General features: G+C 48.3%; 1 protein-coding gene across 8 annotated transcripts in view; it reads left to right on the top strand.

The window, feature by feature from the left end:
* Positions 1-16,291, top strand: part of CLK3 (CDC like kinase 3) — a 336,052-nt gene extending 319,761 nt beyond the window's left edge. For all 8 annotated transcript variants that reach the window (XM_069624327.1, XM_069624326.1, XM_069624329.1 and 5 more), the window contains one exon: positions 15,813-16,291. In XM_069624327.1, the coding sequence (XP_069480428.1) occupies positions 15,813-15,998 (186 nt within the window). In that variant the 3' untranslated portion in view covers positions 15,999-16,291. The remainder of the gene's footprint in view (positions 1-15,812) is intronic.
* The last annotated feature ends 6,608 nt before the right edge of the window (positions 16,292-22,899 follow it).

Genomic DNA, 22,899 nt, shown 5'->3' with positions numbered 1-22,899 from the left:
AGAGGACTTTAGGAAGGTGCAAAGAACCTGTAGTATACCAAGGGTTCAACAGAAACACTGACAACAGAAGTATTCTAAAAATATAAAGGTTTATTATGAATAAAAGTTAGGCCAAGATAAATCCCGTGGGGGGAAGGTGGCAAGTACTTTAAAGTACACAGACCCAAGCATAAACAGTGTTCAGAAAACAGTATTTCTAGACAAGTCAGACCTTCTCAAACACATTTAGTATAGGACACACCTATTCATGAGGAGTAAAACAGAAGTTCTCCAGCATGGGGTCTGGCATGGATTCACATGCTCATGACATATTCCCCGTCGTCAGGCTGGGAATCCTCGGTAAAGAAAAAATCAGTTTCAGTTTAATTTCTGAACTATCGTTCTCCTAAAAACCAATCACTGAGCGCTGGATAATTCTGCCCGCCCCCCCTCAGCCAATGACTGCCCTCTACCTAAGCCCCTCCTCTGGCAGCCAATTTCAGATTTGTATTCAAGTGTTGGGAGTCCTTGCGCTTAGCTCTCAAGCCTTTTCTGCATTTTTTGCTTTTTGGAACAGTTTTACTCTATTTTTCAGTCAATCGAGCCTTGTGCTCCATCGATCTTCCTTCCGATTAACGGGGACCCATTTTTCGGATTCTTCAATGCCCCTCAAGGGCGGATTCCGTCGAGTTTCTTCGTGGAGGCTTCCAGAAGTTTCTTCAGGCCTACGCTGTGTGGATAATGGTGGACGAGAAGAAGGGATTCCACCTATTTTCAAGCCTTGCACCGACTGCGGTTTGCAGAATGTTTTCATGGACGACAGACATTCCCAGTGCCTTTACTGTCTGTATCCGACGCACAAGGAAGCAGATTGCATTTGGCCGTAAACTCTCTACACGCACATTGAAGAATCGGCGTAAGCGACTGAGTGGCTACAGACCAAAGCCTCTGCACTGGGTGGGTCCTAAGAGCATGCCTCTCCCGGATCCGGGAAAGCTGAGCATGCTTTTAAGTCCTTTGAGGGCGCACCTCCCACGGGGGTCCAACAAATAGCCAAGCACTGCAAGTCCTTTATCGGCTCAAGTGCCGTTGCGGCGGGCTCCTCGGCGGCCAGGGCGCGTCCTACATCCCCGGCTGCATCGGTCTCCCACCAACGCTCCGGATCTTCATCCAAGAGAAGTCTGATCACCCGGGCAAGCTGAAGGTTGCCCCGGAGACGGCCAAGGAAAAGACCAAGCAAGGTATGGCGTTCAGCCTACCCTCGTCTGAGAAGGCCCCTAAGGACAAGCTGAACAAGGTGTCTGGAGCGACCACAAAGGCCAAGCAGGACAAGGGTCCTGGCCTGACTGTGAAGGCTCAGGTGCACTAGACGAAGACGGCTCCCTAAATCGAGGTGGTGGTAGCATCCCTCTTTGAAGGCCACTGAGGTGGACCCGCAGGGCACCCTTCCAAAGGCTAGAGTTTCCCTTCCTCCCAGGAGAGAGGCTGCGTTTCGCCCGTTGAGAAGATGATGGCAGTCCTCTCCCTGAGACCGTCCCCTCTGGACGCGAAGCGGGGGGGTTGGCGTTGAAGTCCTCCAGTGCACAGATATCTCCTCAGCTGAGGAGGAGGAGGAAGAACTAGTCTACCTCCAGACCATTCAGGAAGGTGGTGACAATGAAGAAAACATTGAAGTTGCGCCCTACGACGAGGGTGCCAATGACGGAGACACTGTTGAGGAAGGCAACGGAGGGCCTCTGGACGACGAGACCCTGCGCCTTTGCCCCAGCTGCCTGTCTGTCCCCACACCGGCCACCTAAAGATCTGTCAGTGGATATTCTTCACATCCTCCATACACTTGTATCTGAGATACAGAAGAGGATGCCTGCAACGCCGCCTCCCGCTCTCCCAGCAGCTCCGGTGCCTGCCGGCGACAGGCGGGGGGAACCACCGTCCAAGAAGATAAGGAGCCTGATGCCTCCTTGCCACCCTTTGCCTCCTTCTCTGCCACCCCACGCAGAGACAGAGAAGGACACAGCAACGATGGCGGGCACAGATGACGGCGGTATGGGGGACCTCCTGTCGCCTCCGCCCAGATCCTCTCAACCAGACGAGAGAGGATCGTTCCATGTGATGATCTCCAGAGCATCGTAGCTCTTCCAGCTCGCGCCAGAGGAGGGTTTCCTAGATCAGCACTGAGAGGCGAAGAGGAAGACCATCCTTTCAGTCCCACTCTTGGATGGCATTTGGGATGAAGGTCTGGCGCTCATGAAGAACCCTTCTACGGCTCCAGCGAAGAGGGTCCGCCTACAAAATAAATACAGGGTGCCGGAATCTGTGCGTAAGTGCCTGCGGGCCCAGCCGTCACTGGACTCTGTGGTTTCTGCAGCAGCCAAGAAGTAGTCTGGCTCTACGTCTTCGGCAGTGTCCAGCCCTCCTGACAACTAGGGGAAGAAATTGGATGCGATGGGAAGGCAGGTTATCTACTCTGCAGCGACGACCATCAAGGCCCCCAAAGTATCGCGCTATGACCAGGAGCTGTGGTTCAAGCTTGCACTTCTGCTGGACTTCCTCCCAGACGACAACAGAAGCCTTGGAGATTTTGCAAGAGGGCGATGTGTCGGACCAAGCCATTGCGGTGGCCAGACATTGCCAACAGAGGTTTCTGCCAGCTGGGCAATGGCGTTTGCCTTTGTCGCCGTGGCTGGCTCAAGGCCACCAGCTTTCGGCAGGAAGTCGAGACGAGCGTTTTGGACAATCCTTTTGACGGAGACTACCTTTTCTGGAAAGGTATAGATGAGTCTCTACACGCCATCAAGGCGGACACGGAGACTGCACGTGCCCTGGGCACGCTACAGCAGCGACGGCCGTCCTTTCGGTCCTCTGGAAGCTAGTCTCACCTTTCTTCGAAGGGTTACGGCAGAGGCTCTTCTTACGACCAACCCTCCCGCTCCTTGGCCCAAGAGACCAACAGGGGCCGCCCCAAGGCCTTCGGAGGAGGACGTCGTTGTCTCCAGGGACCCCAAGGCAGCCCGTCAAAGCAAGAATGAACCGGCCGTGACGTCAGGCCGACTCGTGAACTTGGTCAGCATGTGGAAGACCATCTCCAGTGACCTTTGGGTGCTGGATGCTCTCGCCCACGGACACACTTTGAGTTCCAACAGTAGTGTCCCCAAATACCACCGGTGGCCCGACAGGAAAACCACGTCCCTCAGCTTCTGCTGGAGGTTCGGCCCATGCTAAAGAAGGGGCAATAGAGCTTATTCCAGAGCGACTCTGGAGTTTATTCAAGGTACTTCCTCGTGCGAAAGAAGACCGGGGGCTGGATGCCCATTCTCGACCTACGACGACTAAACAAATGTATCAAGTCCCAGAAGTTACGAATGGTCCCTCTTCAACATGTGTTCGGACAGCTGGAAGAGGGAGACTTTGTCGTCGTTGGACCTGGTGGATGCGTACGTCCACATCCCCATTCACAAGGACACCGCAAGTTTCTGCACTTTGTCATTCAGGGAAAGCATTACCATTTCAAGGCCTTACCTTTCGGTTTGAAGTCGGCGTCCAGAGTCATCACCAAGTGCCTGGGGCCAGCGGCGGCCCATCTGCGACTACAAGGGATCCACGTCTACCCTTGCTTGGATGACTGGCTCATCTGGGCTGGCTCCACGAGCACTGCCATCGACCACACGGCAAGGACCGTCCGCCTACTGAAGGATCTTGGGTTCTCTGTGAAATATGCAAAGTCCTGCTTGATTCCATCACAGGACGTGCTGTTCCTGGGACCCCGGCTCAACACTGTCATGCCTAGCGTCACCGCCGGAGGAGAGGGTAGCAGCCATCCTGGGCAAGGTGCAACGGCTGCTCGCTCTGAAGATTGCCACAGTGAGGACCATCCAGTCTCTGCTTGGCATGTCATGCATTTACTTCATCTGACTCTGCAGGTTGCGGATTTTCCCTCTGCAGGAGTTCCTTGATGCTTGTTGGACATGGGTGTCCAGAATCTTCCAGGACAAGATTGCGCTCGACGAGGGGTTCCGCCGGGCGATAGTGGTGGGGCGTGCATCCTCATCTAACCGGAGGCACAGATTTCCAGGCCCCACCGCACCATGAGACGTTAACGACGCACGCTTCCCTGGAAGGCTGGGGAGCCCACACCTGAAGTCTCCACGCCAGAGGCTTGTGGCTACCGGAGGAGAAGACGTTGCACATCAACGTTCTGGAGCTACGGGCAGTGTTTTGTGCCCTCAAATCGTTGCTGCCGTCCCTCAAGGGAAAGGTGGTGCGGGTCTTCGACAATACCACCATGATGTTTTATATCGGGAAACAAGGGGGCACTAGATCCCCAGCGCTCTCCAAAGAGGTGCAGGATTTATGGCATTGGGCAGTCGCTCAGGGGGATGTTACTTATCCCCTTTCATCTGGCAGGAGTAAAGAACACGGTCACCGACTCTGAGCAGGGAGCTTCGCTCTTGCCACGAGTGGGAATTTCAGCAGAACCTGGTGGAAAACCTGCTCCTCAAATGGGGCAATCCTTAGATCAACTTGTTTGCGGCGACAAACGCCAAGTGCCGGAGGTTTGCCAACCAGTTCCCCCAGCAGGGGAGCATGAGGGACGCAGTCTGATTCCCTTGGGAAGGCCTCTTTCTGTATGTGTTCCCTCCGTTGCTGTTGGTACTTCGAGTCATCAGTTAACTCAAACCGTGCCTGTTCCGGATGATCCTCGTTGCACCAGCATGGCCGATGCAAATATGGTTCCTGGACCTTCTCAGCATGTCGACATCCCCACCAGTCAAGCTGCCAGTAGTCGCGGATCTTCTCTCCAGGGAAGGCGGCGCCATTCTTCACCACGATCCAGGGTCTCTAAACCTGAAGGCCTGGCTCCTGCAGCACTAGAATTCGGTGGCTACGATCTCCCAGCAGTCTGCAAGGAAGTTCTCGCCAAGGCTAGAGCATCGTCTACTTTGAAATGCTACGGACTCAAGTGAAAGAGATTTGCTATTTGGTGCCGTTCCCAGAAGATCGACCCACTGAGGGTCAAGGCCCCTCAGGTACTTCCAGGTTTGCTGCTGTTGGGCCAAATCGGGGTGGCCCACGCCTCCATCGTTCATCCAGTGACTATCTCCGGCTACACCAGATCTCCAGGACGACCATCCTTGTGGTTGCACCGCTTGGTCAAGGAATTAGTCAAGGGACTATTCCGATAGTTACCGCCGGTGAAGGCTCTGGCCCTGGCGTGGGAGCTCAATGTGGTGCTTATTATAGGCACATGGGACCGCCGTTCGAGCCCATGCGTTCTGCACCACTCAAGTCGGTCGTGGGAAAACAGCTTTTCTCGTGACCATCACCTCTGCATGACGAGTGGGGGAGATCCATGCCCTCTCCTGTAAACCACCTTACTTGACTTTCCACAAGACCAGGGTGGTGCTGCGGACACACCCCTTCTTCATGCCCAAGGTGCCGTCGGACTTTCATCTAAACAAGCCCTTGGCGTTACCTGTGCTTTTTCTGACGCCTTCGTTCGCCAGCTGAAAGGACTTTGCACTTGCTGGATGTGGCTAGAGGGCTGAAGTTTTATGTGGCAGCACAAGGAGTTTCCGGAAAACCTCTTGGCTCTTTGTGAACTTTGGTCCTGTGGACCATGGGAAGGCCCTGTCCAAGTCTTCCGTTTCCAGGTGACTCTCCGGCTGTATTACCCACTGCCACCGGTTGGCAAACTGACCGCTGCCTGGCCATCCGAGGGCCCTCTCTACCAGAACGATTGCTGCTACAACGGCGTTCCTGTCTGGTGTGCCTCTGCAGGGATGCTACGTAGAGGTCTACCCACACCTTCCCTGGAATCCCTGTCGACGCAGTAGAATTTCGTAAAGAGTGCAGAGTTTGCCAAGCAGTGCTGCGCAATCTGTTCGCTTTAAAGGGAAGCCTGGTGTGGAGGTAAGAGATGTGTTAGGGAGAATTCTCTATAAAGGCTAATTTCCCAAACCTTGTGAGTCCCCCAGCAGCTTTGCTGGATTTTTGGGGTTTATTTTTTTCTCCTGCTAAGAGCGAGACTCTTACTCCCACTCTTAGACATGATTTGAGGTGTTCCTTTGTCTTTCCATGTGTGTTATGGGCTATGGGGTCTTTTACTCCATAGGGTCTCATGTGTTTTTGATGTTGGTTACACAGCACCCTCCGTGCCGTAACCCAGGGGTGTCGTAGCGACCCCCAAACATAGACTCCATACTCTGGGACTGACTGTCTCCCAGGGCATGTAAAGTCACCATTGGCTTTATTAGTCCCAAATTATGAACAGAAACCGGTACAAACCATCATATTGTGGACGTACTGGTCGGGGCAATTCGATTGCCCCGGGGTCTGTTTGAGGGGGCACGTCTCCGTCCGCCCTGATCGAGTTTTGGCTGGTGGCAGTGGATACTACTTTTTATATTCGACCGCGAATATATCTCTATGGGATTTTCCCATTGTTTGAGGCTACCAACTTTAATTAATTCCTATAGTCTCGAACATACCGCCGGTTTATTTAATATTAATTCACCGGTTGGTATTTTTTGCCAGAACTCTATTCTAAAATGGCGTTTGTGTTCTCTTCTGTGACTCCAACCCAAGTCAAGCCCTTTTCTACTTTTTGGGGGTTTCTCCACAGAAGCCTCCAAAAGTGGTGCCAATCTGTCTGGGTACCACAGGGGGTGTGGGAGGGGGTTTAGGCACCCTGGACTGAGTTGCCTTGGCAACTCAAGTCGCACTCTTGTGTGACTGGCCCAAGTGGTGAGCCGGCCGGCTCACCACTTAGCATGTTTGATTGACAGCTAGGCTGAATGAATGGGGGTTTGCTGCATAAAAGCAGGGCTTTGGGGACTGGAACTTCAGAAGTCGCCACAGAACCTAAGAATCCGAGGAGGGAGAAGCTGAGCCGACCTGCAACGACGACACCACCGGTGGAGCCCTGCTGAACCGTCTCACCACTTTTCCCGACGACAGAGGAGATCTCCAGTCCGGAGAGTCTTCTTCCTTTGACTGGTGGGGATTACCAGTTTTGCCTTCTTTTCACCTTCATGGAGCAGCGCGTGGCCGCCTTGCCTATGCCAAGCACCCCGGCAACCGGAATACCACGTTTTACCACTACCACGAATAGAAGGGTAGTACCTTTTTAACCGAAGAACTCCGCGGCTGGTTTCTTCCCTGGCAGTGCAACGACCTTCATCTTTCCTCCACAGCGAGACCTCCTCTTCCTCTGGACGAAACACCGACTTGCACCCACTGCCAGGAACAACTGCCCCCGCTGGAGCTTCCTTCCCACTTAAGGTACTGTGTCCCGCCTGGCTTCCCTTGCGACAGATCGTTCGGGGTGACAGCAAAGCCTCGACTTTCTAACCTGGGCTGGCCTGGGACAACCTAGCTAACTTTTCCTGACTTTAATTTCATTTTTTGTGTGCAAACTATCTACAAGACTCTTTGGGCATAACCCCACTGTGTGAACCTGGACCCCTTCTGCTTGCTCTCTCCAAGAGTGGGCCTTGCAATTGACTTCCTGGCTCTCCAGTAGAACTCTGCCTATCCTGCCTTACGGTGGTTCTTTTAAAAGTATTGAAATTTGTGTGCTTCCATAACTCTGCCTTTTTCCCTCTTTTTAATAACTTATTAGAGTGCCTTCTTATGTTAAGCGCTCACCTCTGTCTGAAAATAAGTGGTGTTTCTCATTAAGAATTGTCTAATAAGTAATTGGGGTTGTGTATATATAATAGTGACTGTGCTGAATTTACTTACCTCTTTGTGCTAGTGTAATCTACAAGTGTGTCTTTAAATAAATAACTATATACTTTTACACCAAAGCTCTGGTCAGTGTTTGCTTGTGCTACTGTATCTCTGTACCTATTGTGTATACTCTGTATACTGCCGAACTCTTCTTGAGGGAAGTCTGACTGCTCAGACACAGCTACCAAGTGAATCTGTGTGGTACAAACTGCTACCAAGTGGGTTTACTGCCAAACACCTGTAGTCTTAAATCTTTTGCAATGGTCCCTAAGGAAACTGCACATGTTTCTGCCTAACAAGATGCTTATGGTAAGCCTTGCCACCTCCTGTGGTTGTGCATGTGTGTACGGCTATGTATTCTTTATTCATGAGCATGTGAATCCATGCCAGACCCATGCTGGAGAACAACAGTTACAGGTAAGTAAATTGTTTCTTACTTTCTGATTACTTTCAGCAATATAAGGGTAGTATACCCAAGCACTTGTGCAGTGACACTCAGTTAAGAAATCACTTGGTAAACCAACCTGCAAGTATACTTTTCTGAATACTTACACTCTGGACATTCTTGCCCCAGCCATGAGGATCTGTCTGAAACCTGCCTCGAAGTGTAATACCTGGTATGACTACGAACCAGAGCTGCGGTACGGAAGTGGCAAACCGCAGGCTCACCCTCTGACAAACAGTCCTGCCATCTGCTACAAAGGCAGCACACACTTTCCATCTGTGCCAAGAAAAGGGCCCACATCCATGCACAGGTATCTGGTGCATCCAATAATACGGCTGAACTCTACAATTTGCAGGGAACTAGCCAAGCCTTCCACATTCTCCGCTCCTCTTCCTTCACTGGCCCTCTGCAACCCACTGGCCACACACTTCACCACAAACACTCTGGTCATCCTGAATAGCATTGCTACCCTCTCCCCTTGCTTCCTATGGCCTCCTACCCTCGCCCTTCCTCTCTCTATTGGTTCTCCCCTTCACACTTGATGAAGTCACCAGAGTTGTCCGCTCTATGAAGATCTCCTCTAAATAGGGTTCTCCCTGCTCTTCCAGAACCATCAAGGACAACATTGTCTCTTGCCCCTGATTTTGCTGATGTCTGCAACCACTCTTTTGCTACTGGATCTTTCCCCTCCTCCCTCAAGCACTCCCTTTTGTGCCCCCTCCTGACAAAACCTTCAGCAGACCCTACTTGTCCAGCCAACACCCTATTTCTATCACCCCCTTCCATGGGGAAACTCCTGCAGAATTTGTCCCTCTTCCCCCCCAATTTACCTCACACTGAGCTTATGGACGTATCCACGACCATCAATCTGGATTCCGAGCATCCTGAGTGTTAGGCAAGATTGTATGCAGTATCCTGTGGGAGACTGCACCAGCCTTGTCCTCTTGGCAATAGTTAATACAACCTTTAGTATAAGCATGTACTACGCAGGTTGGTAGAGTGACTGAGCAGCCAGGCTTATCTCAAGAGCTCGAGGGGGTCAACGTGAGCTGTAGGGTTGTAACCTAGAGATTCACAGCGACAGGTTTTCAAATGAACACGGCCAAGGTTTCTTGATTAAACAAGCATTTATTAATTTAACAGTCAGTTGAATAAGCCTTCTTTAGAAGGGAGCAATAATATGTAACACTTAAATATACTTCGAAATGCACACTCTGTTTCAATAAATCAGTAGATACCCATTTGGGATGGCACACAGATGCTTCCTACACCGTGGGGTGACTTGAATAACTAGGAAACTGTGGACATTGATCTATCACTGGCACATTTAGAGCAATACTGAGTTTGGTTTCAAAAGGCAAAGGTTTGGTATTAAAACAATGGTTAACAAATATTCTTAAGCAGGAAAGTACTTTTGAAGCCCTCCCCCCCCCCCCCATGCAACCTAAATGATCCCTTTCCCAGCTTCACAAGTTATAGAATATGACATTCGTTGAGGGAAAGTTAAAGCGCAAAGTCAGAGGTTTAGAATCTTTCAGGGAGCCAGGACAGCCAATGTCAATTGAGCAAAGTCTAGGGGAGCTGAAGCACTTATTGAAGGTAAATAAAGTCTTGCACAATGTTTTAGAAATCTTTGTAGAAAATTAAATCACTGTTGGGCCACAAGCTGGGAGGCATGTGAGTGGCAAAGCTGCAAGCAACTCTGCAAAAGGCAACCAAGGCACGTCTCAACTTAGAGCTAGCAAGACTACACGACAAGAGGTAAGTACCCATTAGTTTACAGTACCTTACGTCTGAAGAAATTGGTTTGAGCCCGCTTCTGTTCCAGTTGTAGTATGACAGATCCTGTTGTTCCTGGGCCTCAGTCATGGGGACAAGAGGGAGGTTGTCTGGGGACTCCTGCACTACGGTTTGAAGGTCGGCTGCAGCAATGGGCAAACTTCATATCAGCAGCACTTTGCAATTTCAGCTTCTCACAAATAGCCCCACTGAGGTTCTCAGATACCTTATGGGCATTCCTTGCATCTGTGGTCCAGCACTCTGAGGTGGCTCAGACTTGGTCAGTCCTGCTTCATGGAAGTCCGGAGGATCTTCCTGTAGCTTGGGTCCGACTTAGACAAGACACTTGATTGTGGGGTTCCTCTCCCTGGCAATCGGTTCCTGCAGCAGCAAGGGAAGTACAGCCAGCTCTGAGAGGATGTCCAGATGAGTTTGTCTTGGGGTCGATTTTGGTCCCACCAGCCCAAGGGGAGAAGTCATCCTTTGCAGGGCTTCTCTAGTCAAGGCGAATTCGGAGCTTCAGCACTGCAGCAGGGTTTCACTGGGCAAACCAACGGTCCATGAGTTGCAGCAGGCATCCTCTTCAAGTTCTTGGGGTTACTTCGTCCAGTGGTCGACTCTGCCTTCCAAGCAAAAGACCTTGCCTTTTATGCAGGTTTCTCCCATTAATTTGGGCCTAGCTGTCAATCACACAGCAGGGTGGCTGTCCTTGCCGGACAGCCAGCCGGCCAATCACCTTTGGGTGCATTTCTGTAACTAAGGTGATTAAGCACAGGGAGTTTTGGGCACCACCCTCACTTCCTGGCCCTGCCAGACATACTGGAGCCAGAGGCGGGCTTCACTTGTGAATCCCGCCAAAGACGAAACCAACTAAGGGACCAAACCTGGTTTGGCGTGCAGAGTAAATTTCAAGGACCGTTCTAACAAGAAATGGCGGAAAAAGAAGACAAATGGGCCCACATGGGTGCTTTACTGCAGCTGCAATTGCAGCCCGCTGTAGAACCAGAATTGGATGGAAAAGGTAAACCAATGCCACCAGCCATTAATTGTAGAAAGCATAACATAAAAATGTTACATAAGAAAGTAAACTAAACTAAGTAACCCCTCCAGCACCCTATTGTAACAGTGTGTGCTGGGTCTAGAAGGTTACAAATGTAAGTAGTCAATTTCACTTCAGTGCTCTTAGAAACAGTAGTTTATCCAAGAGAAGATATCTTCTCTTGGAGAAGAGGTTTAAACCTTTGGGAAATCTGAGCGACTTCCCTGTGCCACTGCACTGAAGGTGCTGTGTGTCGCAATGTAAAAATGTGATGCCTATGGAGTTTGTCAGACTCCAAAACCAAATGTAAGTGTTCAAATTAAAGACAAATACATGAGTGAGTGGGAAAAAGGTCTCGCTCTCTCCGGGATTGAAATTCCTAAAGTCCAGCAAAAAGAGCTGAGGGTCTCTAAGGTAGAAGGGAATTGGCACATTTCTGAGAATTCTTCTCAACTCTGAGGCATGGAAACTGCTCTTCTGAACACCTGTGAAGAACTGCTCGCTTCTCAGGATTCTAACTCTCCAGCTGTCCTCATTCTACTTGATTGCTCCTCGGACACGGTCAACCATTCCATCCTCATAAAAGGGCTTCATGATACCCGGAGTATTTAGCGGCAGGCACTGGATTGGCTGTCCTACTTCTTAACTGATCGTATGTCGCAGGTTATTCGGGACACCTCATCGCCTACCTTCTCCACCTATGGTGTCTGGCAGGGATCCTACCTCTCTGGCTCTTTAACAATTACCTTGCTCTGCTGGCACACTTCAGTTCCTCCTTCTCCCCCAACTTCCAGTGCTACGCAGATGACACTTCACTCTTATTCAAACATCCTGTTAATCCTCTCGCTTCTTCCACCATCCCGGACTGCCTATCTGCTATCCATTCCTGGTGCACCTCCAATGATCTTTGCCTCAATGCCAGCAAGATTGAGATCCTTCCTATTGGGACCCCTGCTCCCTCTTTCTTCCCCTCACTCTGACCATCCTCTATGGGCTCTCCCCTTTTCCTTCATCTGAAGCCAAAAACCTTGGAGTCCTCTTCAACTCCTCTCTCATTCATCCCTCGTATCCAGGACATTGCCAAGAAATCTAACTTTCAACTCCTTCCTTCTCAAAGAATTCTCCCTTTTCTCACTTCCACCAGAAGCTCAATGTTACCAGAGCTCAGGTTCTCTCTAGGCTCGAGTACTGCAACAGCTTACTCTTGAATCTACCCTGTTCCTCTCTATGATCCCCTCCAGCTAATCCAGAATAGGGCAGCAAGACTTGTTCTTGGCCTCAAGCTCAGTGACCACGCCTTTCCTGAAAACTGTCCTAAAACTATTCACTGGCTCCCGGTTGCTTACAGATTAAATTCAAATCCGTCTGCATCATCCACAAGGCTGTCTGGGGCCGGAGACCACACTATCTGCAACTTGCTATCACTACAAAATCTCCCTCTAGACCTCTACGTTCCCCTGGCACCAACTATGTGTGAAGCGTTTTGTTAAACAGAGGTCTGGAAGCCGATCTCGAATTCCAGAAGCTCCTCAAGGCTTTCCTTTTCAATTCCTCCTTGCTTTGCTCCCTCATCTGCTAACCGCACAGTAGCTACGATGTGTCCCCTGGGCCCTGGCCTTCCACACCCGATCGCCTCGGCTTCTGCCTACACTCACTTGCCTCGGCACCCACTGGCCTACCCCTTATAGGCCTGCACTTACCCACCTTATTGCAGCTCCACGCTCCCTAGCACTTAAAATACACTTTGCACTTAAATCCAAATCTGATGCTCACCCATGAGCACAGACATTCCAAAACTTATGTTTTGAAACACAATTTACTTGTTGTATAAGCGCATAACAAATGCACAATAAATAAATAAAATAAATAGTGGAACACTAATTCCAGTATCGGTAGAAACCTGTAACCACATTCAGGTTAACACGCAGATATATTAGGTGCGTAAGACATTTTGGTGTAATCTACAATTAAGTTGCTTTTCAGTTCAGTGGAACACAGAATAAGGTAAGCAAGAACTCTTTACACTAATTTAGGATTGCACCAGGCAGACAAAGGTCAGCTACACCTACAGTACACTTCATGAATGGCACATAGCTATTCTAAGCAGGTAAAACCTAATGTTGTAATATACGATTACAGTTGCTTTTCAGGTCCGTGGAACACAGACTAAGGTAAGCAAACTTATTTTAGGATGGCACAAGGCAGACCTATGTTAGTAAAACCCACATTAACTTATTAAGAATTGCACACAGCTCTTCAAGAGAAGTAAAACCCATATACGTCTTACAGGAGCTACCAGCAACTTCAAGGTATGTATAAAGCAAAGACTGTTTTAGAATCTGTATAAAACAGGCCAGGAAAAGCCAAATCCAGTGTTACACTTAAAGAATGATCGAATGTTATTCAAGGTAGGTAAAACACCAGGCAGACTTAGTTTAGACAGGCTATACAGCAGGTCAGGGGAAGCAAGACCCAGTTGGTGAACTTACACACTAATATGCACACAATAGTTAAGTGAAGCCAACAGCATTACTTTTGGGAAGAGTCCCAACCAATGCACAGGTGAGTAAAATAACCTTACACATACTTTTCAGAATGGCACAACACACATACATTCAAGGTAAGAACTTTTGTAGCTGCTCACTCCGAGTTGGTTACCAACCAACTCATTTGCAAGTACACTATTTTTAAACACTGGTTCTCTTTTCTTGGCAACAGGCTCAATCCTTAAAGGCTTTCCCTTAATCTTGGAGCATGAGTGTTCAGGAAGGCACAGAAGTAGCAAAAGGCAGGGTTCCTAAGGAAGACCGTTCAGATAAGTATTACACTTAAGAAGGTTGAAAGGGTCCAGGGACTTCTGAGAAGACACCCTAGGAGAATTCCAGCAGTGGGCCTGGGTGAACTGGAGGAGAGGACTCCAAAACACAAACACCCCAAAGCCACACGGGAATCACAAAGGCTTAGGGTAGGTAAATACCCCAGCCAACACAGTACCCCAGCATTGAAGATTTGGAGTGGGGAGACTAGAAACTGCAGCCAAAATCCTATTCGAAGACAGGACTTTAGAAGGGATTTTGCAGCAAGGATCAAAGGGGAAGGCTCCAGACAAGTCTCTTCATGGTTGTAAGCGTGTCTGTGGTTTTGGCGCCCTTTTCAGGAGCCAGAAGAAGACTGAATATCGCTGATTGTATTTGCATCGCTAATCTGGTCCAGCACTTTGGTGAGGGGACTTTAAGGACTGGAATCGCATCTCTGGAGGTCCAGCAGGGATCCACCCAAGTTTCAGCTCTATTCGGGATTCAGAAGACCATGCACCGCACAATGGCTCGGAGTCTGGGTTGTTGTTTTCGGAGTCCCCAGGTTGCTTGGAAGACAGGGTAACCGCAGGCTCTGGTTACACAGCAGGCTGTCCCGTTGCTGGAAATAGTCTCAGCTGCGTTCTCTTCCTCTTTGGATTAAGGTCAAGTGGTCAACTACCTCTCTAGCTTCCAGGATCAGGCTTTTTTATCCAGGAACATAGTAAATCAAACAGATGTGCAACATTCAAACTGGGGGTGGAGGGCACAGTCCGCCTCCCAGTTTTAATTGGATTCTCTCAGGCAGACTGGAAGACAAAGGGCTGCAGCATTTTGGACTCCTCCCTAGCTTCCTGCCTTCAGACACTGAGCCTGGGCGGGCTTGACCGAGGTCTCCTGGCGAAGATAGAAAATCACACAAAGGACTTTGCCGCCCTGGAGGTTCAGGGGAAGATCCAAGAAAGGACAAGGAACACTAAAATGGCAAATAAAAAGAAGACTGGCCCATTTTGGCAAAATGAGCACCCATGGGTGGAAACAGTTTCACTGCCACAAGCCATTAAAGGTAAGCTTGTCCCTGTAACAGAAATGTTAGTTGGAATGAGAAAGGGATACATTGTATCTCCTCAGCACTCAACATAAGATGGGGTGTGCTGGTCTCGCCTTATAAAAGTTGAGAGGATAGTATATCCTTTCTATTGTTGGACTGTAGTTCTCACAAGGTTAGCCAGAGAAAATTAAAAGGGAGCCCAAATGGCAACACAGCAACAATAGGCTGCATATGCCAAAAGTTGTCAAAAGGGAATAACTGGGGTTCTCACAAGTGCAGTAGATTTAGCTAACAAAATCTTACCTAACAAGAGGGTTCAAGACCCAACAGCCGCCGGAGCAAATGAAGCAGAACGGGATTCAGGCACCGATGTGTTCCAATGGGGGAAATGCAGTAGAAGGCGACCTACAGAACCCAACCACCACAGACCACGGGGGACACCTGAGGTAGTATCTGGAATAACCCACCAAGCTCTGCGTGCCTGTAGTGCTACGACACGTGGGTTGGGACTTTGATATATAAGTCGGCTGAAGAGGCATACTATTCTGCTGCGACTGGTGTTCATCTAGCATGTGGGGTGAATTTGTGAATGCCCATATATGATGAATCCAAATGCTATTTTTTTATTTGAAAATGTTTGGTGATGCCGAAGTTGGGAGGACTGGTCATTGCTAATATGATGTGGCTTGGCTTATATTGGTCCTTAGTTAACTTTAGGGGACAGAATTTCTAGACCTTTCATACACCGATTGAACAGCAGGTAACACAATGGTGAAAATCTTGTTGAGATTCTTGAAACAAAACCATGTACTTCAAACAAGTTTAAGTCTCTCAAAAAATCTATGGAAATGTGAAAGCAACCTCCTTTTTCTGCTTGTACATCTGGGTTGATTGTATGCATAGAGGAGTCTAAAGGGAAGAGCTAAAATATTGTGCTGTAAATACCCAATAATGCTGACCTGCTTGTAACACCATGTCTCCTCTCTCCTCTAGACTTATATGCTTCAGGAATCATTGGAGCACATGCAGCTGTTTGATTTATTAAAGCGGATGCTTGCATATGAACCGTCCATGAGGATCACGCTTCAGGAAGCTCTGAGTCACCCATTCTTTGCTGGCCTCACCCAAGAAGAGCGGACATTGTGTGGTCGTAGCTCAAACCGTGACCCAAGCAGATGACTGTTCCATGACCGTTCTACAACATGGGTTACCGCCTTTACCCGCTAGGTTCAAGAGGAGTACATTTTTATATGGGATTGTAAATACTCTGGATCTTTTCATACTGCCTTGAAGAAAGGAGAAAAAGGAACTTCAGGACAAATATTACTAGCCACCTTTTGTCTGCAAGTCTCAAAGTAACAGTATGGCTGGAGGAGTCGTTAGATGTGAAGATAAGGCAAGACTCAAAGCCTCATCTCTGCGGATATTTATGTTGTAAAAATTGAAATAAAGGTGTTTTTCTTAGAATTTGATCCTTGGCTGCATTCTTGCATTTTCCACCTTTGTTTCAGTTCATGAAGGTCATGCTATTTAACTGTAAGAACATGTAAATTGGTCTGGAGCATTTAAGTCAAATGCGGAGTGTAAAAGGTTCTCATGTCATGGCAAGAGGGTACTTGCAGAGTATTCCTTGGACTAGGTAATTCTCCAACATACCGGAGTGCACTGCACAGTTTCAACATTAGAACACTGGAGCACTTTCTAACATGGTTTTGACCCTCCTTGTTTTTGTTACTGTCGAGCGAACAGTCCGCTTTCACATCCTACGTCAGTTTATTATGAAAAGTGCACTGAGGGCATGAACTTTGTTTCCTCCGTCTGGTGCTAAGCAGCTCCCATTTCATAGAGAATTTTTTTTTCATTGTACATGTATATTCAAACTCTGCTCTTTTAGACAGAGGATGTCGTACGACATCAGGACACTGACAACCTGCATGAATTGTTAAGCCCCCCCCCCCCACCTTTGTTATACATGCAGCAACTCCTCCATTTTTCTTTTATAACCCGCTTAATACCAGCAAGTGCTTTCTAAGCACGGGATCAGGATTTGAACCTGTTGAACTGAGTTGTCTTGCTTCGAAGACAAATGTGCCTTCTTAGTATTTTCTTTTGCTGCTGTTGGGATGATAGGACCGTTCCTGCCCTGTGTATCGTTTTTCTCTGCTTGTTTTCAGCTTTTGGATTTCTTACATCCTGCTTTCATTCCTTTGGAACCGGGTCGGGATGTCTGCACCACCAGGGAGGTACTGAAGCATTTCTATAAAAATAATTTAAAAAATGTGCGATCACTTTAAAGCTTTTAGAGTGGGCTCTGAATGCCACGTGCTGTTGCGTATGAACCAGAAACCTGGGTTCTGTTTTTCTTCCTATCCATTTTATTTCAATCTCTTCCCCTTTTTCTATCAGCTGTGGTGACTTGTCACACCTTTTCAAAGTTTGGGGTGGTATTTACTCATGCTTTTTTCCAATTGTCACATTTTTTTTGTTGAAGCGTGAATTCTGCCACCCCTCCTCCCATGTCACATGCCATAAGTTTCAAGCAATGTGTATTGTTTGTGGCGTTTTGTTTCCCATAGCTGGCCCTCTGTGTCGAACATGTCGCATATTTCCATCCTGCCATATAATGACCATACTCAGAGCAATTACTATATGTTAGCAAGTCTTTGGCGGAGGTATTGACAAGGCACTTGCTCACTCATATTGTCATGAGTAACAAGGCTTCCATTACTTTAGGGCGGAACTTACACCTTGTCCCGTAATCTAACGCGGCAAACTCCCTAATGTCATATTAGGGAGTTAGTTGCGTGTGATTAGACTAAGACAAATTTATTGAAACACAAATCGAGGCTGCGAATAGCATAAGGGCATATCATTGTTGCATGTCCATATTAACCCTCTAGCCATGCAAAGATGGCGGAAGGTTTTTTCACAACCAAATGAGGTGGCTGTAGGGACGGCGTATTGTCCTGACGTTTGCTCAGCCGTACAGCGTCACTATGACAACGCATCAACATAGGTTTTAATATGGCATCGGTTCGCAAAGAAGAAAGGAGCCGATGCATGCCATTGCTAAGTTCTTTACGGTCAGCACCCATCTGGAGTTACTTTCCGACCACATTTAAGCCTTAAATGCCTTACCACTTGCATTATTTTGTAAATCAATATCTAGCGAAGTAGTCACTTAGTTCACATCTATGTTTTGAGAGTTTGAAATTGACGGCACTCGAACACGTGCAATGCAATTTAGGGTTTTGCACTTTAGAAATAGAGTAGTGCTTTTTAGTCAAAAGAACTGGAACAGCTAACTTTAAGCAGGTGCTTCGAGAATATTATAGAGGGATGGACAATTCTTATTGAAATCAGACGAATTTAGAAATGTTCGATTGTAATACTCAATTTAAGACACCCCATATATTGTTTACAGTGACTAATGGGATCAAACCTATGACGAACAACCTTACGATGTTGCACTGACATCTGAACTATGGTAAGCAACATGTGATTTGTCAATATAAGAATAATATTTATAGTGAAGAGTTGTTAAAATACTAACAAGCTTAATCGTGGCATTTTGAAAAACAACCAGCTGTGATCTGACGGAAATCTCCTCTTACTCTCCCCACTCTCAACTCCGACTCATCCTCCCCATTACCAACCCGCAATCTGTCAAATGAATGTCATTTTTTGTGTAACTTGTGTTTTCACCACATGGCTGACATTAATTCGATCATATTGACTCTGATTTTGTTTCAACGTATATAACATGTGTGAACCAAATGAATCATTGTTTCGATTATTCACCATCTAATGTTATCACAATTGAATCTGCTTAGACTCCGCCCTTATTCGAGAAAGGCTTCTTTGAGCCGAAACATGTGTCATCAGCGGGGGCATTATGTGATATGACCACAATAATAAATTGTGTAACCTAAAAAGTACTGGCGCAGAACTCCGGGAGTGTTCTTTTTATTCTATTGGATGGGCGGTCTTCTGCATTTCTCCATCATACTCCAGTGAGCTGCGACACACTACTCATTCAGAATCTATGATCCAACTATACACATTACTAACTGAATAGGTATTTAAAGAGTTGCCGATCAGACCAGCCTCAAGAAAAGCCACACTTTTGGGATTTAAAACCTAATGTAGACTTATTCTGGACAGGTTAACAGCAAGTCAGGAGAAGCAAGACCCAGTTGGGAAACTTACACACTAATGTTCTGAAAGAAATAGTTAAGTGAAGCCAACAGCATTACTTTTGGGGAAGAGGCGAAACCAATTCAAAGGTGAGTAAAATAACGTTATATCCACTTTTCAGAATGGCAGAACATTTCGAAGGTAAGTAAACCAAATATATATAATTTGTGGAAGCTGCAGAGTATTAGTTTGTTTTTCAAAACTCGAAAATGGGCGTCGACACAGGGCGTGCCATTAATACTATCCCTAGTGTGACGTCCACTGTACCCATGATCCCTCACGCGTCTAGGACCCTCAGATTGTTTTTTTCCGCCATACTGGTCTGAAGCATTCTGCTGAGTTCCCTGGCTTTTAGCCATAATTTTGCAAATATTATATTTCCCCGTTTTCTCCATCCCCAGGTCGAGTCACCGAATATGGAAGCTCGACGGCGGCCCGGAGAAGATAACCGTCGAGAGCTGCACGACTGACTTTGGGCCTTGGAAGGCCTCTGGCCTCGGCCCTACAGGTCCGGAGAGTTGGGGGTGGTACATACTCTACACATTTATTTCTGATGTTTGTTAATCTGCTTAGAATCACATGCTGTGCATAGTCTGACATCCAGTGGTCACTGCGGAGTATTGCATTTTGGTTTTTCGTAGTCGAAAAGGAGACGTCGACAAGGTGTCTGTAACACTATCCCTATAGTGACGTGCAGCGTACCCACAATCCCTCACGCGTCGAGGTCCCTCATTGTTTTCTTCCGCCCAGATATTGGTCGCCTATACGCGGAGCTCCTCGAGAGACATTGCAAAAAACTTTATTTGACCTTTGGTCGGGCTTAACTTATATTATTACTTGCATCCCTCCTTCGGCGTCGTAGCTGCAAAGCTGTTCACCGCCGATCAAGATCTCTGACGGCGGTGCCTTTGATGGAGGAGGTTGTTCGGCGTTCGCCGAACACGTGGCCTGGCCTCAACGGCCAAATACAGTAGGGAGAGTGGGGTTGTGGGACATTTATTGTTTCTCTTTGAGAATGCCTTTCCCCTCCCTTTCCTTCAGGGTTGTTGTCACATGCAATCTGTTCCTCAGCTTTGGAGAGGACACCCTTTAGGTTTTGCCCGCATTGCAAAGGCAAATTTACCTGGAAAGACTAGCATAAACGGTGTAACTGTTGCTTGCCACTCAACCACAAAGAAGGCGGCTGTGCGGCCTGTAGCTCTTTAAGCCAAAGACTTTAAAAGACCGCAGGGTCAAGAGGTGGGCAGCCTACGCCATGTCTAGGTCTGATTCATCACCCGTCGCCGCCGAAAGTGACGAGGAATGTAACAACCCGACGTTCTTTTCGGAAGTCGTAGACCTCCTCTAAGGAGCGTTCACATTCCTCGTCTGTCCCGGGCGCGATAAGCTTGGCTCATGCCCTGCTTATGGGGATGAACACCCTAGAGACAAGGACGCACACAGAAAACACTCCCATAAACACACAACCCACGGCTCTTCCTCGTCGAAGACAAAGAGAGCATTAGCGCCAACGGAGACGCAGGTCCTACCGGCGGCCTCCTCAGACCATAAGAGTCTGAAGCCCACCTCGCAAACGCGACTAGCAACTGGGCTACCCTCCAGATAAGGGCGCTATCACTAAACCGCCAGACGCGTACCGGCAGAGTGTGCCCGTCGGCATAGAGCAAGCGACCCCTGTAACGACGCCGGAGGTACCCTTGACAGATTAGTTGTCGAGAGCCTGGCGCAGATGATTTCCACCGATAGCCAGAGACAGACGGCGAAAGACGTCGGTTACCGCTTATAAGGCCCGGGATACGCCGAAAAGGCCAGAAGGAAGGCAGGAACTGCCCGCTCTGTCGAAGGACTCACAGCCTACCAGAAGGCTTTTCAGAAGGCGAGGGGAAGCTCTTTGATGTTATGGGATAGGTTGAAGCGTTTTCTAACGGAAGGCCCTCCCTTTTCTCCCCCTAACCGCTCCGGGGTAGCTCAAGAAACCCTAGAGAGACTCGGGTTCTGTATGGACAAAATGGAGAGGTTTATGGAGACTCAGACCTTCCAACACCCAAGAGATCAAGAGAGGGACCTAAGGAGGATCCCAGGGCCAAGTACCCCAGGCTGTTTGATCCCCCCCAAGAGGATGTAGATCTATATGACCTCACTGGAGAGGACCCCCACTTTCAGGAGGATGACAAATTCTTAGGCAATGAAGGGGAACAAAAGCTAGAGGAGTAAGGTTTTGAAGACAACCCGGATATGGGTGATGGGGGCCAGAAGAAGGCGATTCACAGCCCTGGTAGTCCCCATCAGCGTTTTCAGACCCTGAAGCCATAAACCTGTCCCCACCCAAAGACTCACTTATTAGGAATACATCTCCTTTAGACGATCAACCTACCTTTTAATGAACTCCTACGCAAGGCAGCAGGGCATTTCGAGACCGGGGAAACTTCTCCTGACATCGACTTTGTAGAGAAGATCATTAAGGATAAACCCCCTGCCTGCCAAACCATTCCCCTCTTTGCCTCAGTAAAGACGAATTATTCCTTCACTATCCACTCCCGCGTTGATCAGAGGGGTCAACCCGAGGATAGAAAAATGTAGTCCTTCTCCATCGGACCCGTTATACATCAGGGGCCACTCTGTACCAGACGCCTTAGTGGTGACAAATACTAGGAAGAGAGCAGGGTTCCCGCTGTCAACTAGCGAGGCACCACCAGATAAAGAGGGTAAAAAATGGTATGCCCTAAGAAAGAGGATTACAGCCTCACTTGCCTTTTCCGCAGGAATTGCCAACAACTCTTTGCTGGCAAGTTACGCGGATTCACAATAGAGCAAACTATGTAAGGACACTGAGGATGTACCGGAACCCCTACCTACTCGCCTTCTAGCCACGGTGACTGAAGGGACCTTAGTCAACCAAAGCATCATTAAAAATACTCTGGATGCTGCAGAGATGGCTGGGCGTTCCCTAGTCCAAGGAATCATACTGAAACTCCATGTATGGCTACGTAATTCAGGCTTTAAACCTGAAACACAAGCATCTCTTATTAACAAACCTATAGAAGATGCAAACCTCTTTGGTAAGGCGGTGGATGAGGCACTAGAGACAGCAAAGAAGGAATTTGACACAATCAAGACACTAGATCAAATTTCAAGGCCTCCCAACAAACGTGGTTATGGCAACAAATGTTTTTTTCGAGGCCAACGCCAGCAGCAGCAGCACTCTGCAGGTAACTGGTCCTCTAACCAAAGGCACCAGTGAACAATATAACCAAAGAGGACAACGTCGTGGCAAGGGAAGAGGTTGGGGTCCCACCCCTAGAGGTTCCCAAGCCACCAACACCAAATGACTCAAAGATTCGGGTCCCCTCCAATGCTTCGCCGGTCGGGGGCCGGTTGACATCCTTTCTTCCAGCATGGGAGGGTATAACATCAGACAGCTGGGTACTATCAACCATAGCCCGCGGCTACTGTATAGAATTCAACAGTTCCCCTACGTACAGACCCCCAAGGGGACGACGCATGTCGCCAGAACACCTCGCCATCCTTCAAGAAGTGGACCAACTACTAGAAAAAGGGCCTATAGAGGTCGTGCCTCAATCCCAGGTAACGGAAGTTATTTATTCAGTGTACTTCCTTGTACCCAAAAAGGACTTAACCATGCGCCTTGTGCTAGATTTGCGCCCAGCAAACAAATTTGTCAAACCTCAAAAGTTTCGTATGGTGACTCTACAGGAGGTAATCCCCCCTGCTTTCACAGGGAGATTACATGACAACACTGGACATGAAAGATGCATACTTTCATATTTTAACGTTGCCAGCGCACAGGAAATACCTCAGGTTCATGATAGAGGGCAAACGCTACCAGTTCAAAGTGCTACCCTTCGGCATAGCATCAGCGCCG

The sequence above is a fragment of the Ambystoma mexicanum genome, chromosome 11, assembly GCF_040938575.1.
Source record: "Ambystoma mexicanum isolate Mex_15411 chromosome 11, UKY_AmexF1_1, whole genome shotgun sequence".
Taxonomy (NCBI): domain Eukaryota; kingdom Metazoa; phylum Chordata; class Amphibia; order Caudata; family Ambystomatidae; genus Ambystoma; species Ambystoma mexicanum.
The sequence above is the reverse complement of the archived record's forward strand: the minus strand, read 5'-3'. Positions and strand labels throughout refer to the sequence as shown.